Source organism: Teleopsis dalmanni, chromosome 2 (genome assembly GCF_002237135.1).
Source record: "Teleopsis dalmanni isolate 2A chromosome 2, ASM223713v2, whole genome shotgun sequence".
NCBI classification, from domain to species: Eukaryota; Metazoa; Arthropoda; class Insecta; order Diptera; family Diopsidae; genus Teleopsis; species Teleopsis dalmanni.
The window spans coordinates 34740059-34756782 of NC_051847.1; the positions used below are offsets into that span (position 1 = coordinate 34740059).

General features: G+C 30.8%; 3 protein-coding genes across 3 annotated transcripts; 1 reads left to right on the forward strand and 2 right to left on the reverse strand.

The window, feature by feature from the left end:
- Window positions 1–1504: 1504 nt before the first annotated feature.
- On the reverse strand, window positions 1505–5200 carry LOC119677319 (serine/threonine-protein kinase hippo). The gene is made up of 2 exons (XM_038088616.1): window positions 3839–5200; window positions 1505–2475 (listed from the first exon to the last, which is right to left on the reverse strand). The coding sequence occupies exons 1-2, from the start codon at window positions 5028–5030 to the stop codon at window positions 1733–1735; spliced, it is 1935 nt and encodes a 644-aa protein (XP_037944544.1). The 5' UTR covers window positions 5031–5200; the 3' UTR covers window positions 1505–1732.
- Window positions 5201–7004: 1804 nt separating this feature from the next.
- On the forward strand, window positions 7005–11117 carry LOC119677320 (valine--tRNA ligase). The gene is made up of 7 exons (XM_038088618.1): window positions 7005–7386; window positions 7542–7709; window positions 7816–8370; window positions 8430–8929; window positions 8992–9199; window positions 9409–10438; window positions 10563–11117. The coding sequence occupies exons 1-7, from the start codon at window positions 7204–7206 to the stop codon at window positions 11063–11065; spliced, it is 3147 nt and encodes a 1048-aa protein (XP_037944546.1). The 5' UTR covers window positions 7005–7203; the 3' UTR covers window positions 11066–11117.
- A 1577-nt stretch (window positions 11118–12694) lies between these two features.
- On the reverse strand, window positions 12695–15495 carry LOC119677321 (origin recognition complex subunit 3). Its single transcript, XM_038088619.1, has 6 exons — window positions 15330–15495; window positions 14860–15160; window positions 14243–14790; window positions 14051–14176; window positions 12913–13985; window positions 12695–12851 (listed from the first exon to the last, which is right to left on the reverse strand). The coding sequence occupies exons 1-6, from the start codon at window positions 15354–15356 to the stop codon at window positions 12755–12757; spliced, it is 2172 nt and encodes a 723-aa protein (XP_037944547.1). The 5' UTR covers window positions 15357–15495; the 3' UTR covers window positions 12695–12754.
- Between the last annotated feature and the right edge of the window lie 1229 nt (window positions 15496–16724).

Sequence of the window (16724 nt, forward strand, 5' to 3'; positions counted from 1 at the left end):
GATTTAAATATGATTAAGCTTAATATAATTAGTTTTGTTATCGATTAATTGCTAGTACTTCTACTTTCATATGTTTTGAGATTAAAAAATACATTCCTTTCAAGTATTTTTTATATAGTCATGATACCTGCTTCGAACATTTATATTACAACTATGGAATACTTAATATAATTGTTTGTTAGATATTTATGTCAACATATATATAAAAGATTTACAAACTCTTCCAAAATGGTTGGTTACTGTTTTGACTCTTTAATCTTTTGCCTAATTTTGGATATTTTTTTTTAGAAATACTCCTGCAGCCAACCAACCATGTAGAATAAACTGATATAATATATAGTATGAGAATATTATATATATTAATAAGTAATGATTTCTTATGACACAATCAAAAAATAATTATATTTCCTCATAGAAAATTATTATATGTTATATTATTTAAATAATAGAATAATAACTTATCTTCCTATTGAAAAAATTTTGTGTTGTTAGAATAGTCATATTACTTCTAAAAAAGCAATAAAGCAATATATTGGTTAGATTCGTAATTTTACAATTCTTAACAATTGAAATTTCCAAATAGTTTCTCTTTGAATATTATATGTAATTATATACACCATTGCTAGACTAATAAATTAACTAAACTCTAGTTTTTGATTTATTAAATAAATAATTTGGTCGCTTTAGGCATGCTTTTTTTTGGTTAGTAGTTAAAAGAGAATTATATGAGTTTTATATGATTTTATTTACATAATAAAATAGTCTGCATATTTATCTTTTAAATGTTAAAATATGTAAAATTAATTTTTTGCCTTGTATAAACTCTATAAACTATTAAATATAAAGGGTTAAAAATATTAAATGGCTTTATATGAAATGTTATTTAATATATGTTATTTAATGTAAAGTGCAAAAACTATAAAAATTATGTATTTTATATACATATATATTTTATATATGCTCTACATACATTCTCTATGTATACCTATTTATTTAAATTGCTTATAATTCTCGATAAACATTAAGGTTTGTGTGTTTGTTCTTAGGAAAAAAATTAATATAATGAAATCTAGTACATTAATTATATTAGTAAATAGTTAAAATAATTTTTTAATGAAAATGAATTTTAAAGAAAATAAAATTGAATTATATAGAAAATAAAATTGTATTTTAAAGAAAATAAAATTGAATATTAAAGAAAATTAAATTGAATTTTAAAGAAAATTAAATTGAATTTTAAAGAAAATGTTATACCTTACAATAATCATAATCATACTTCGTCATATATAACAAATTATTTGCACTCATAAAGTTAAAAAATTTTCTATAAAATATTGCATCAATACTGTTAATAAAAACATTATATAAAATTTTGTTTTTAACTTAATATATGAGATATATAAAAGAGTATAAAAAATTTGAATTTCTCCAATGTATTAAGCTAATATACTATAAATCTAAAGTAGCAAAATTCGTTTTTTATTTTAATTTTTATAATTATAAAGATTTAATATAAATGATATAATATGAGCACAAATTGTCTTATTCGATTTTTAGTTACAATAACTGCTTGTACGTTCCAAACCAAGTTCATCAAATTATCTACTATAACATTAAATACAAATCCAATATATGAAACCAACATTTAAACTTCAAACAATTTCCAACTTGAACATTACAAACCAAAATTTTGGTTAAAATACACAAAAGAAAATATTAATAAAGCTAATCATTATATTTTAATTAAATTATTGTTAATATTCTGTTGGCGTTTCCTTTTTGCATTCATCGCATCGACAATAGGCTGCCTTTTGGCATTATATTTTTTGTTCAGTTCTTCGATTTCCTTTTCCATTTCGGAATCGATATTATTGAGACGTTGATTCAAATCATCGAAAGTGAGGAATTTTAAAAATTCAAATTCCCCATCAACATAACTGTGTGATTGCGTATGTATGTGATGTTGCTGATACGAAGGCAACTGTGATTGTTGCTGCTGTTGCTGAACATGTTGCTGATTTCGTAACAAATTTTGTTGATTATTTATGGCTAGTATGTGATCATTCATAATTGGATTGCAGCCATAATAAGCTGCTTGTTGTTGTTGCTGCTGCTGTTGTTGTTGCTGCTGTAAATGTTGTTGATGTTGTTGTAGTCCATACTGATTAATGGCAGATATTTGTTGAAAGTGCATTTCCATATTGTTTTCCCAATTATTATCCTTAGTGTTGGCATTCAACATTTGAGCATGATTAAGTTGAGATTGATTGTGTTCCCTGGCTGCAGCAGCAGCAGCTGCTGCAATTGCTTGTGTTGGTGAATATTCTGTACGATTTTCGGAATCAGTACGTAAGGGTACGTCATTGTTTTTACGTTCGAAATGTTCCAGGAATTGTGGACGATAACGCGGTTTATTGAAATCATTCTTTTTGGCAGTAGTCGAATCATCAGAATCTGAATTAATCACCATTGTACCTAAATGATATAACAAATTATTATTATATTTGTATTAATTTATAAACCATATTTTGAATGGTCAGAACACCTTACCGAGAGCAGTTAATAATTTTTATATTTTTTTATTTCATTTGTAAATATTTTAGTTTTTAAAAGTTATAGATTTTAAATGAAAGCTATAATGTAAAATAATCTATTAGTTCAAATGTTTAAAAATAAAGAAAACAAATAATATATAGGCAGTAAAATATGTACATATATATATGGAATGACGTCATAAAATGTGTTCTTTACTAAGCTTATATAAACAAAGACTAATAATAAATAATTTTTTACTCTTTGATGTTTTTTATTGGATTTTTATTGGAATTTTTTGTTTTGTTAGGGAAATACTTATTTATTGCTAAGAGAGAAAAAATAGCTACAGCAGAGGTGATTTCCTTAGAGATTCTTAGATATATTGGCTAAGAACATGATAAATTATCATGTTCATTATCATGTAAATTATAAATATCCTTAAGACTTAAAACTTTTTCATTTAACTTTTTTTATAAAACGACATAACACTATATTAAATATCCAATAACTTAGAAAAAAGTCAAATATTGGTAATATAATTAAAATAATCACAATATATATTTTCAGAATACTATTCAGTGATACTACTTATAATTCAGATACATTTTATTACAAAGAATTTATTAAGGTGGAATTGTTTTTGTTTTCTGCATTGTTTTTGTAACGAAGGCTAGTGAAATTCTTATGGGATCCCTAATAGGATTGAAGCACCCATTGGTGTTCTGTACATACAAGGGACACCAATTCGCCGGTGTTGTTGTGGTAACCTACTGGTATATAAAAGCAGATAAAATTAAATAATTTACAAGACGAATGTATGGGTTGGGATGTAGATGGGTGGGTTTTAAATTGAAATCAACCCGAGTTCAGACGGAGAAATCTTGCCAATGTAATACAAGGGTCTTGTAGACGGCGCTGCTGCTATAACCTACTTTAGAAGTGTTTGTCTCTATTTCTAATATTTACTTTTTAACTACTTAAGCCTGATACTAACATCCATTCCGCACGAATAAATGATATATTAATTAATTAATATTAAATATTATATTAATTGTCTTGTTATTGTAACCCGCAAGAATCTTCTTGTAAGATCCCTTTGAGCGATGGTGAATGAATGGCACTAGGTCGTCGTGGTTGACGGGTGGCTCCAGGACGTGGACCCGTCCATTCTTGGAAGCTTTCGTGCGAAATAAATGTTGGTACTAGGTTTTATATCAAAAATTCAGCGAAAAGAACAAAATTAATTTACAATTGTGTTATTATCAACTGCATTAAAAATGACTTAACTACAACATTAACTTACCCAAATTAGATTCTAACTCGACTAAAGTGCCAGTGTCTAAAGCATTTAGTACTGCTATAGCTTCTGTTCCCACAAGCGTACCACTATCTGCTGCATGTGCTATCATTGTTGCATCAGACGCAGATGTATGTTGATATTCATTAAGTTTATCTGGTACTAAAGTACCTGGATCATCAATGAATGTTTTCACAGTTTCTCCCTGAAATTCTGTCTCCTCTTCTTGCAATTGTTCACCCTGCTGTGTGGCTAAACTTTTTGGACTTAACGCAACACTTGGTCCAACAGTAGAACGATTTGCACGCTGCTGTTCACGTATAGCACATGTTTCTTCAATCATAGATTTGAGTATACCACGTGTTTTGGCATTACGTATAAATTCATGTTCCAATAAATCAGTTGCAGTAGCACGTTCCTCTGGATTCTTCACCAAACATAAACTAACGAAATCTATAAATTCAGTACTCCAACGATCAGGTTCACGAAAGGACGGTGGCGGTTTCTGTGGTATCATAAATATGGCACGCATGGGATGTATATCACCGTAAGGTGGTTTTCCTTCTGCCATCTCAAGTGCTGTTATGCCAAGAGACCAAATATCAGCAACACAGTCGTAACCAATTTCTTCGATTACCTCTGGTGCCATCCAAAATGGCGTACCAATAACTGTATTACGTTTAGCCATTGTATCCGTAAGTTGTCCAGCCACACCAAAATCTGCTAATTTTGCATAGCCTTCTGTGTTTAATAATATATTGCCAGCTTTTATATCACGATGTATTTTACGTCGCAGATGTAAATATACCAAACCTTTTAATGTGTCTGATAATATCGTCGCAATTTCATCTTCTGTTAAGGTCTTTTTGCGTAAACGCATTATATCTGACACACTACCGGCTCCACAATACTCCATACATATCCAAAGATCATATTGTTTAAAATACGAACCATAATAACGAACCACATACGGCGAATCACATTGCTGCATAATTGAGATTTCTTTTATAATTTCATGCAAGTCCGACTCCACCGGCACTAGTTTTATCGCTACTATCGAGCTACTTTCTTTGTGTAAAGCTTTGTAGACAGACCCATAACTGCCCTCACCCAGTTTACAGATAATGTCAAAGACCTTTTCTGGCGGCTGTAACAGAGATTCTTCTGAAAGTTTTTTCAACTCACTTTTGGAAGACATGCTGATACTTATGTTTAAAAAAATATTACTTTTCTTTAATTGTTAACTTTATTTTTACTAATCATATATTTTAAAACATTTTTATACGATTATTTTTATTATAAAACCAACTTAAAGGCTTTGAAAAAAGTTTTCCCACAACAAAAGAATTAAAATGAGCAAATAAAGAATTCTAAAGCTGTCAAAATTCTCTCTGTTTGATGGAATTCTTTTGCATCTGCGGGGGAGTGTAGAGTTTACGAGTGTAGAGACATAGGTAGTCACAAATATTAATAAATATCATTTTATATTTTTTGTAGAGTATTATTATAATTTTATTGCAATATATTTTATTATATTATATTATATTATATATTACATTTAATTTAATATTACATTATAATATATTTATATATATAAATATTTTTGGCTTTAATGCAAACTTTAAATTTATCTTAAAATTTTAAAATAAAAAACTTTTCTACATAAAGTTGCAAATATTTCCGAGTTTCTTACCTTCTTTGCACGGAATGCACAGATGGCGCGAACTTGCAATGGACAACAACAAAACACACGTGCAAAGGTTCTTGCAATCTTGCTACACCAAAACCCGTGTATATATGCTTGCAACGAAACAAAAAAGAAAAAAAAACAGCTATCTTGACATCTGTTGCTTCTCATGTCTATGTGTATGTATGCAAAAACAGCTGTCTCTCAATTTTGCTGCAGAGGTATTCTCGCACTCTTGTAATTTTAATATAGCATTCTTCCATTTCATACAGCTTGCAATGACTTTGCAAGATAGAGTGAATACCCCTAATGCGTTTTTTGCAGGATTTGCAGGTGGTTGGTGCCAATATTATAGATTGTTTCTTTTCGTCTCAATGTTATATTTATGTTTTTTTTTTTTGAAATTTGAAAGCTCTATAATGTAATGCTTTATCTATCTATTATTCTGATGTTATCCAGGTCTGCCGTGTGTTTTGTAAATGCCATGTGTTGCGCTAAGACCTTTGTTTTTTCATGAATTTCTCTCTCTCCCTCTCGCATTTTCTTCAAAAGTGGTGTGATTGCTGATACTGGAAGGACTTTATGGAATGAACTCTTTGCTTATTCACAAATTATTTTATATATTTTAGTCCATATAGAATATAGAATTTCCGTGGCAAGTTTTGTATTCAAATCTATGTGCACATGGCATTAGTTTATTTGTCGATAACAAGTTACTTGAAGAAAAATCAAAATATGTATATTGATATTTTGGCAACAAGCAATTTAAACAGAGTCTGTCTGCATGTATACAAATATATTTCGGTGATATATTCAAAACGTATGACCATACAAACTGATCATTGTTTGGCTTTTTTAAAGTTGTTGCAAATTTTTAAAATTGATATGCAACTTGTTTATTAGTTTATTATTATTTAAAAGATATTATTTAGTAAGATTGACAATAAATCAATCTATGTGATATAAAACAATTGAGTTTTACATAAAACAATTAAGTTTGATTCGAAGCCAATTATATCTGAGGCAAGCAAATAATTTACTGCTAATTTATCTCATCGAATACAAATATACAATTTTTCATTTTAATTATAATAAATTTTGTAATTTTATAATTTTAATAAAACAAAAAACCATTACATTCACTGCAATTCACTATTCTAAAAGATTTGGATTACAATAATTGTCATTTATAATTGTCATAAATGTCTTTTATTATAACAAATATCATTTATTATAATTACAATAAATATCATTTATTACATTAAATACCATTTGTTATGATAAATATCATTTATTAAAATTAATATCATTTATTACAATAAATATTTTTTATTATAATATGAACATTTTGTACACAAATCACTTCAGTGTGAATGTACCTTTGTCACTATCAGTATATGAAAATTTGTTTTCTCCAACTCATTGCTTGCTGGGGTCATTTACATTGTATGATTTTTTCCTTTTCCAACACTAGTGACAACATCAACAGTAATATCTGCATTGCACATGTTCTTGGTTAGCTTTCATCATCACTTCTCAAGAGTGTATTGCAATTGCTTTTAAATATATTTCAACATATTTCAATAATTGTTATCAAGCAGTGCTCACTGGTGTTGCTATAAATTGTAAAAGCACGAATAGTGGGGCAGTATTAAATAAACAAAGTTGAAAATATATAAACAAAATGCCTGAGCAACAACAAATTGAAGTGAATGCTTCTGGAACAGAGGCCGCTGGTCCACCAAAAACGGCCAAGCAGTTAGAAAAAGAAGCGAAAAAAGCAGAAAAATTGGCCAAGTTGCAAGCGAAATTAGATAAAAAAGCAACTACAGCTCCAACTACAAATGAAAAGAAGGAAAAAACTGAGGTAAATGAAGTGAAAGGAGATACGCTTTTAGTGCTTTGGGCTGCTATTGTTATATTTTTTACACGATAAGTGAAAGTTAATTTAATGACTGTAACATAGTTTACAATTATATTCTGCGTTTCTTATAATTGTTTTTTTTTTTAAACTTTTAATAGAAAAAAGTCAAAGAAGTAAAAGAGGCTGCAGTATACACTGCAATTACAGCACCAGGTGAAATGAAAGATATTAGTGGCGCTCTACCCGATTCATATAGTCCACGTTATGTTGAAGCGCAATGGTATAGTTGGTGGGAAAAGCAGGGATTCTTTAAACCTGAATATGGTGTAAGTGTACTTTACTATTGTAATAGTGTTGTAGTCCATGAGTCATAACAACAAAAATAGTTCAAAAGTTTGAGAGAAGCTCAATTTTACATCTTTGATTTTTCAGTTGAAGAGTATAACTGAACCGAATCCGAATGGTAAATTTGTTATGGTGATACCGCCACCGAATGTAACTGGTTCATTGCATTTGGGTCATGCTCTGACGAATGCTATCGAAGATGCAATAACAAGATATAATCGTATGAAAGGACGGACAACACTTTGGGTGCCCGGTTGCGATCATGCAGGTATTGCCACACAAGTTGTGGTGGAGAAAAAACTATGGCGTGAAGAGAATCTATCTCGCCATGATTTGGGCCGTGAGAAATTTATTGAAAAAATCTGGGATTGGAGACGTGAGAAAGGTGTGCGCATTTATGATCAACTGAAACGTTTAGGTTGTTCATATGACTGGACTCGTGTCGCTTTCACAATGGATCCAAAATTATGTCGTGCAGTTACAGAAGCGTTCGTGCGTTTACATGAGGATGGCAGCATATATAGAAGTTCACGTTTGGTAAATTGGTCTTGTGCTTTACGTTCTGCAATTTCTGATATTGAAGTAGACAAAATTGATATACCAGGCAGAACGTTCTTTTCCATACCTGGCTATGATGAAAAGGTAGTTGTTTTTATAATTGATTTTTTAATATTTAATATTTACTTTAATTTTGACTATAGGTGGAATTTGGTGTTTTAATTAAATTCGCTTACAAAGTTGAAGATTCAGATGAAGAAATAGTTGTGGCTACTACACGTATTGAAACAATGTTAGGTGATACAGCAGTGGCTGTGCATCCACAAGATGAACGCTATAAACATTTGCATGGTAAATTTGTTAAGCATCCATTTTGTACTAGAAGGCTACCGATTGTCTGTGATGAGTTTGTGGATATAGCTTTTGGCACTGGTGCAGTGAAAATAACACCTGCTCATGATCCTAATGATTATGATGTGGGAAAACGTTGCAATTTACCATTTATTACAATTTTTAATGATGATGGCATTATTATTGGTGACTGTGGAGAATTTACTGGTATGAAACGCTTCGAGTGCCGTAAAAAGATTTTAGAAAAACTAAAAGAAATTGGACTTTATCGTGAGACTGTAAATAATCCAATGGTGGTACCGTTCTGTAGTCGTTCAAAGGATGTTGTGGAACCCATGATTAAACCGCAATGGTATGATTTATATTTATAAATATATTTTTACTCATCAACAGTATTAATGTTTTTAATTCTAGGTATGTTAAATGTAATGAAATGGCTGCTAAAGCAGCTCAGGCTGTACGTGATGGAGAATTGAAAATTTTGCCAGAACATCACACAAAGATTTGGTATCATTGGATGGATGGCATACGTGATTGGTGTGTGTCTCGACAATTATGGTGGGGTCATCGTATACCAGCTTATTATGTTACATTCAATGATTCAAGTTTAAAGAGTGGCTCCGTAAGTATAAAAAAATGTATTTATTATTAATGTTTTCTTGCTGAAAGTGAAGTATCTTATAACGTAAAGACTCTTTATAAAAGATAGATAAAAACTAATGTATTAGCTTTTATTTTTTCACTTCAGCATTTTTATTAATTAAAAATAATTTAAAAAGTCAACTATAACTACTCTATATTAATTATTTGTCTTTGTTGGACATTTTTTAGTCGGATGATGAGCAATACTGGATTGTTGCACGTACAAGAGAGGAAGCATTAGCAAAAGCAGCACAGAAATTCAATGTCGATGCAACTAAAATAGAACTTCATCAAGATGAGGATGTACTCGATACTTGGTTTAGTTCTGGATTATTCCCCTTCTCTGTATTTGGTTGGCCAGACAATACTGCCGATATGCAAGCATTTTATCCAACAAGTTTACTAGAGACTGGACAAGATATTCTATTCTTTTGGGTAGCACGTATGGTGTTCTTCGGTCAGAAATTACTTGGCAAATTGCCATTTAAAGAAGTTTATTTGCATCCAATGGTACGTGATGCACATGGTCGAAAAATGTCTAAATCATTAGGCAATGTGATAGATCCCATGGATGTAATATTGGGTATTAGTTTGGAAGGTTTACATGAACAGTTAGTTAATTCCAATTTAGATCCACGTGAATTGGAGAAAGCTAAAGCAGGACAAAAACAAGACTATCCAAATGGCATACCCGAATGTGGTTCAGATGCAATGCGTTTTGCTTTGTGTGCATACATAACACAGGCGCGTGATATTAATTTAGATATAAATCGTGTACAAGGATATCGTTTCTTCTGCAATAAAATTTGGAATGCCACCAAATTTGCGCTGCTCTACTTTACAGGCGAAGAGAGGTATACATCTGAATTGAAATTAATTGGTAATGAAAATAACATGGATGTATGGATTTTGTCACGTTTGGCCGCAACCATAGAGGCTTGTAATGCTGGCTTTGAGCAATATGAATTCGCGGCAATAACCACTGCTTGCTATAGCTTTTGGCTATATGATTTATGTGACGTTTACTTAGAGTGTCTAAAGCCTATATTCCAGAGTGGCACTGAGTCACAAATAGCGGCTGCACGCAAAACGCTTTTTACTTGTTTGGACTTGGGTCTACGTATATTGTCACCTTTTATGCCTTTCATAACAGAAGAACTGTTCCAGCGTTTGCCACGTGCTGATACTACACCCAGTATTTGTGTGACAGCGTATCCAGGTGAGTTTTATCTTTCCTAAAGTTATATACTTATTTTAGCGCTAGGGTCCAATAGATCTATGAATGACTTACAGCTAGCCTGTTTAATCTATATGTTTATTCTAATATTTGCTTTATTTTTTAGATAACACCAATTGGCGTAATGAGCAAGTGGAGAAGGAGGTGGAGTTCATGCAAAAAGCTGCTCGCATCATACGTTCTGCACGTTCTGATTATAATTTGCCGAATAAAACGAAAACTGAAGCTTACGTTGTGTGTACGGATACACAATCTAATGAAATACTCAAAAAATATGCTAATGATTTGGCTACGATTTCGTATTGTGCGAAAATTGAATTAGATAGCACACCTCCAGTTGGCTGTGCTATACTGACTGTCAGTGGACAGTGTGAAGTGCATTTATTGTTAAAGGGTCTAATCGAGCCTGCAAAAGAGATTTGTAAACTGCATAAGAAAATGGAGCAATTAATACAGACTGTGACTAAATTAAAGCAAGCTATGCAGGCGGTGGATTATAACACTAAAGTTCCGGCAGAAGTGCAGACAGCAAACACGGAAAAGTTGCAACAATCCGAAAACGAATTAGAACGCATTATTGGTGCTATCGAAACCTTGAAATTAATGTAATTTATTTCTGTTAGGTTTCGTACTTTTTTGTTTTTTTATATTTATTACTTTTTGTGTTTTTAAATTTAATGAAATTGATTTTTTAAACTATAAAATAGCATTGCAATGATATTTGATTTTACTTAAAATAGTTGGCTTTAAGCTTTTGAATACAATATAAATGATGAGTAAACGAAAATATTTAGTATTTTTTTGTTTAATTGAAGACAAATTCAAAATATGAAACATTTTAGAAAATGCTGACTAAAATGTATTCTTAAGTATTTTTCAAAAATATAGAGTCTACATATATAACTTACATCCACAATATGTGGTCAAGATTGTACTGAAAATAACATGAAACTTTTACAGCCATATATTCAGATTCAAAAACTAGGTGACAGCACACTGTGTTTGACGAGTATAAGGCAGATATATTATATATAACATAAAGAAGTATATAACCTAAAACTAATATAAATTTTGATTAAACCGTTAAATTTTTTTTATCGTTCATATAAAATATTTATATCTATATACTAATGTTTAATGCACTGAGACGACGATGTTTTAAAACCTACTACTAGTAATTTTAATAAACTACTGTCGATTCGTATACTGATCATATATGTACGTGCATTTAAGGCTGTTGTAAATAAACCCCGATCAATAGAATAGAAATAAACAGTGTACCAGCTCCCATCGGAGCACTGCGACCATAGTTAATCTTTTGTGCTGCAACAGACCCTAACCGAACAGAAGACATTCCGTCTTCCAAATGAAAGCCAGAAAGTCAGTCGTTAAAGGCCTCCTAATGTCAGAAAGGGAGAGTAATAGCAAATCAATAGCAACACATAAAAGGTTGACAAGATTGTACATAAGTTGGAGGAAAAAGGAAGACAATATTGAGTTTGAAAGGAATTAGGATGAAAGGTACAGGTCGGGATGTCGATCGAACCTAAACCCAGGTAAAGGAATGCCACCACCTTTTCTGGACGGAGCCCATAAATCAATAGAGCTCAAAATTGTGGGAGTATTTTGGCTAGAAAACAAATGTGGATATCATGCGGAGTAGAGCTGCAGTTAGGGTTGAGATTTGGAATGTATACATTTATTGGCGTACATTTAAACAATTTAGATGTGACTAATATATTGACGATTGAACTGATGTTGTTACCGGTCAGGATTAGCTTAATGTGAAATTGGCTACATGTTAATCCAAATGCACTTTCTCTTTAGAAAAGCATTCGATTTCTTGACAGATTTGGTTTTGCTGTAGATCCAGAGTAGAATACAGAAATAAATGCTCTTAACCACATTTGCAATCAAAATTTCTACGAGATAGGAGTTCTAGCATTCAATAAGCGTACAAAATGTCTAGTGTTCAGTTCAACACAGATTATTTAGTTAAAAAAATCTGTATCTATATTCCTTGAAAAGCCTCCATTTGTTGTTTAATAGTCCGTAACATCTAGAGCACGAACAGCAACAGCGTGTTTTAGAGAACACGAGCAAGAACAGTAGTAAGAAAATAAATAAAAATGTAAGTAGAGCATTTTCAATATTAAAAAAAGAGTAGTCTCCACCCCGTATTGGGAACGCAATAGTGTCCATAGTTTGTATAACTATTTTGTAACAGTCGTTTTGTAACAAAAATAATTTATTATATGTAACAAATTGACTTAACATAAAAGCACAACGAAACTAAATTTACCAGGTTAACCTCGTTGCGTGATCTGTTTTTCTTTTAGACATTTTGATATAGCCGAGAAATTGCAATTCAGCAACAGCGCGTGTAAAACGTGCCCTATAAATTTAAAAATAATTATTATGTGTCTTCGAAGCAATAACAAAAAATCTTTACTTACTGTATTTGTGGATCGACTTGATCATTTTCCTCTTCACTATAATCCACCACTGATCGAAATGCTTGCAGCCAATCAAATAAATTTATCATGCGTCCACATTCTAAATGCAGTTTATAGGCTACCGATAAATCTGGTAAAGTCTGCAATAATTGCGTATGCTCTTCCAGTTGGCAGCATTTGCATTGCAAATAAAAATGTGGATTATTGAGTGCCATATGTAGAGCAGCACGTGGTGCGCCAATAATATTTTTCCGCACCACACTAATATCAGTGAAAAAGAAGAGCTCATGCAATGGTGGAGCTCGTTGCAGTGGTGTTAAGTGACATTCAACAATTTCAGTTTGTATATACTTTAATATTTCATCCACAGCTTTTGTAAATTCGGAACCAGGTTTTTCTTGTTTAGATAATTGAAGTAAACGCTCTTTAAGATCCTGACGCGATGATAATTGTTTAAGTTCTTCGCCGGAATTAGTTTTTTTTTCATTCTTTTTTGTCTCTACACCGGACATAACAATGTTTGTCAATAATTCCTTAACAGTAGTAAGTTTTGCTTCGACAATTGTTGCGCAGTCATTTGCTAGTTCAAGTGAATCTACTTCCGTTAGTAGAAACTCTTGTGTGGCCTTAATTGCTGAAGAAATTTTTGCCACAAATTCATCCTTTGACATCAAACTGAGATATTGCCAACATTCTCGGAATTCAGGCTGTGTTACGAGATCTTTGGATAAACATATCGCATACAATTCACGTCGAAATTTACCCAATGGACATTTGGGTAAATCATTAACTAAAGCTGTTAGGAATTCAAGAAATGTACGCATCACCATAAAATGTACATGACAGTCGCGTAATAATTGCGGTAACTTTTTCTTCAGATAATCATCGTCTGTTAGTATTGCAATGATACGCTTACAGTCATTAATACCCTCAACATACGGACGGAATGATAACAAACGACGTATTGTTTCCATATCATCATGTGTCATGGATTTTATTTTCATTAACGACGCTGCATAGCTTGTACAGAGCGCATAGGCATTACCTTGAAAATAGTGTTCCATAAGACAATACTAGAAAAAATAACTTATATATAAATAATTCTATATTAAAGGATCCTAATGGTGTTGATATTTACCTTGAATCCTTGTATGAAACCATTTAACGAGAAGTCATAATACAGAAAAATATGCGTTAGAAATTTGAGTGCTTTGCCAGACAAATGAAATGCATATTTGGGTGATAAAATAACCTTGTCCACTATCTGTATTTACATAAATTAGTTTATAATTAAAAAATATAATAAATATATAGAAAAAAAGAGCTTTACATCATTGAGCCCGACCAGCGCTGCTTGTGTTTGAAAAATGCGAAGCTTTATTTTGCAAGTAACGTTATAGGGTAATGCACTATGCACAGCCGAAACGCCTGTAGCAATACCTAGTATTAACACGAAAGGTAGTTGAGCACGATTTGCACTTAGTATGAGTATAAAATCCTGAAGTACACTAGTATTAAAGCATTCAAAATCGTGTAAAATTACGACTAAAGCATGAGATGTACTTCTAGTTTCTTTTTCAGATATATCACTGTCTTCTTCCAGGTTTTCTTTTGATTCATTATTTTCTATGGAAAAATTGTTGTTATACCAATACTTCAATTGTTTTATCGTACATTGAGAACGTCTCAAACGCTTATGATCACGGTCTTCACATTCTTCCAAGGGTTCTTCTACAAAGTTATAGACCATAGTTTCTATAGCGGATTTTATATTTGGACAATCGCGTGACTGTAGCACACAAACGCTAGCTGACATTTTTGAGCGTATATGCTGTGATAGCGTTTCAAACTGTTCCAAGTGATCGACTTGGTTGATGCCTAGACAAAATACATACATATAAAACAAATAATTAAGCACAAGTATATAAAGAAGTGCAATTCTAATACCTGTTAGAAGCGCTGCTGTAGGCAAAATATCTTCTATACCATATGATTCTAGGCAATTTGTACTGAGAGTTTCATTAGTCACATAATCAACTAAATCGTTTAAAATTCGTGCATTGCTTTGTTCCTGCAACGTTTCAATGTGTTTCTGAAATTTTTGCCAATTTTGCGAATAAACTTTATGAAACGGTTGTTCAGTTACTTCTGTGTCAAGCACTGATGTTGTACTGCCATGCTTCCGTTTAGTCGTCTTTTTAACTGATTTGGATGCTCTTGTTGCTCCATTTTTATATACAAAGCAGCCCTAATATAAAAAAAATCCATTTGATTTAGTAATAAATACAAATTAAAAATGTTTAATTTAATAAATTAACTTTTTGATAATGTTATATTCAAAATTAATATAATTATACCGTTTCATACATTTTTTTAAAATAAAATTGTGTATATACATATTTCTTTTTTATAAGTACCTTTGAAACCGATATCGTTGGATCCATTTTTAAAACTAAATGTAAATTACAAATTTAACCGAACAAACTTTGTCACTTAGTTTAAATATTGTTTATGTTTGCAAAAACGTCGAATTAGTTCATTCAACTTTAAACTAAAATAATTCAAATTTGCAACGCATCGCAATTTGATCAACAACAAACAGATGTTTTGTAATTTTTCCCGCCAAAATGTAGAAGAAAACAATTTTATTATTGTGAATAAACGAGAATTTTTTGTTCATACTATACCCCATACAAATCAACGAGTCTGCGTATAACACGATATATAAATAATTATTACATGATCTTTTTAAATTATTTAAACTCTATTTATTTATATTGAATCTTAAGATATTGAGTGCAGAAAATTTGTTATAACAAACTAAATACCTATTTTTTCAATTAAGCTTTATCTTAGATATGAGAGGATTTGTCTTGGAGGATATCTTTCAAACAAGCAGTTACATAAAATTTCAATTAATATCGAACTGTTTATCACATCTAGTTAAATCATATTTTGTATCGGTTTTTACAAATTTGAAAAGTGATTATTTTTGATTTAGTTAATCAAGCAAACAGTTAAAAAGCACGAAAGCTCATATTAAATTTTCTTAGGAAGTTAAACTCAGTAAGTAAGTAGTTGAAACTTAGATTATGCTTTAACTTATATTAAAGCTCATATTAAATTTTCTTAGGAAGTTAAACTCAGTAAGTAAGTAGTTGAAACTTAGATTATGCTTTAACTTATATTAGAGTGGTAATCTAGCACATACGCGTGCTATGTCCCTTTGTAATACCACCGATTTCGTTTCATATGATTAATGCTAAATATCCTTAATTTGTGCTATATTCTTTACATAAACAAAAATAATAAAAACATAAACGTTATTACTTTTAAAGTATTCATAAAAATGCTATATTTTTCTAAATTCTATAAAAGGTTTTAAAAGACCTACATGATGCTTGACACAAGATAATAAAACGTGACTTTGTTCCTTCTATTTGATCATCTACAGGCCTTAGGCCTTATTAATTTATTTTCTTAATAACATATTAATAATAAAAATTTATTAATAAGTAAAAATTGAATAAAACAATTAAAGTTTGCAAGCCTTTGAAACGGAATTATACGGAAAACCAAAAAATTCTCAATTCAAAAAAATATTTATGGCATAAAACCGGTTTATTTCATTTTAGTGTCACACAGTTAATTAATGAAAGTTAAAAAAGGCAAAAATAAGTTTTTATACATAAATTTGTTTTTTTTTTCTTAAATAAACTATGCTTTTGAATAAGAATAAAATAATTTTTATCATAATAAAGACATGAATTTGCAATACGAATAGAGAAATAGTGATTATCTCAAAACCGAAA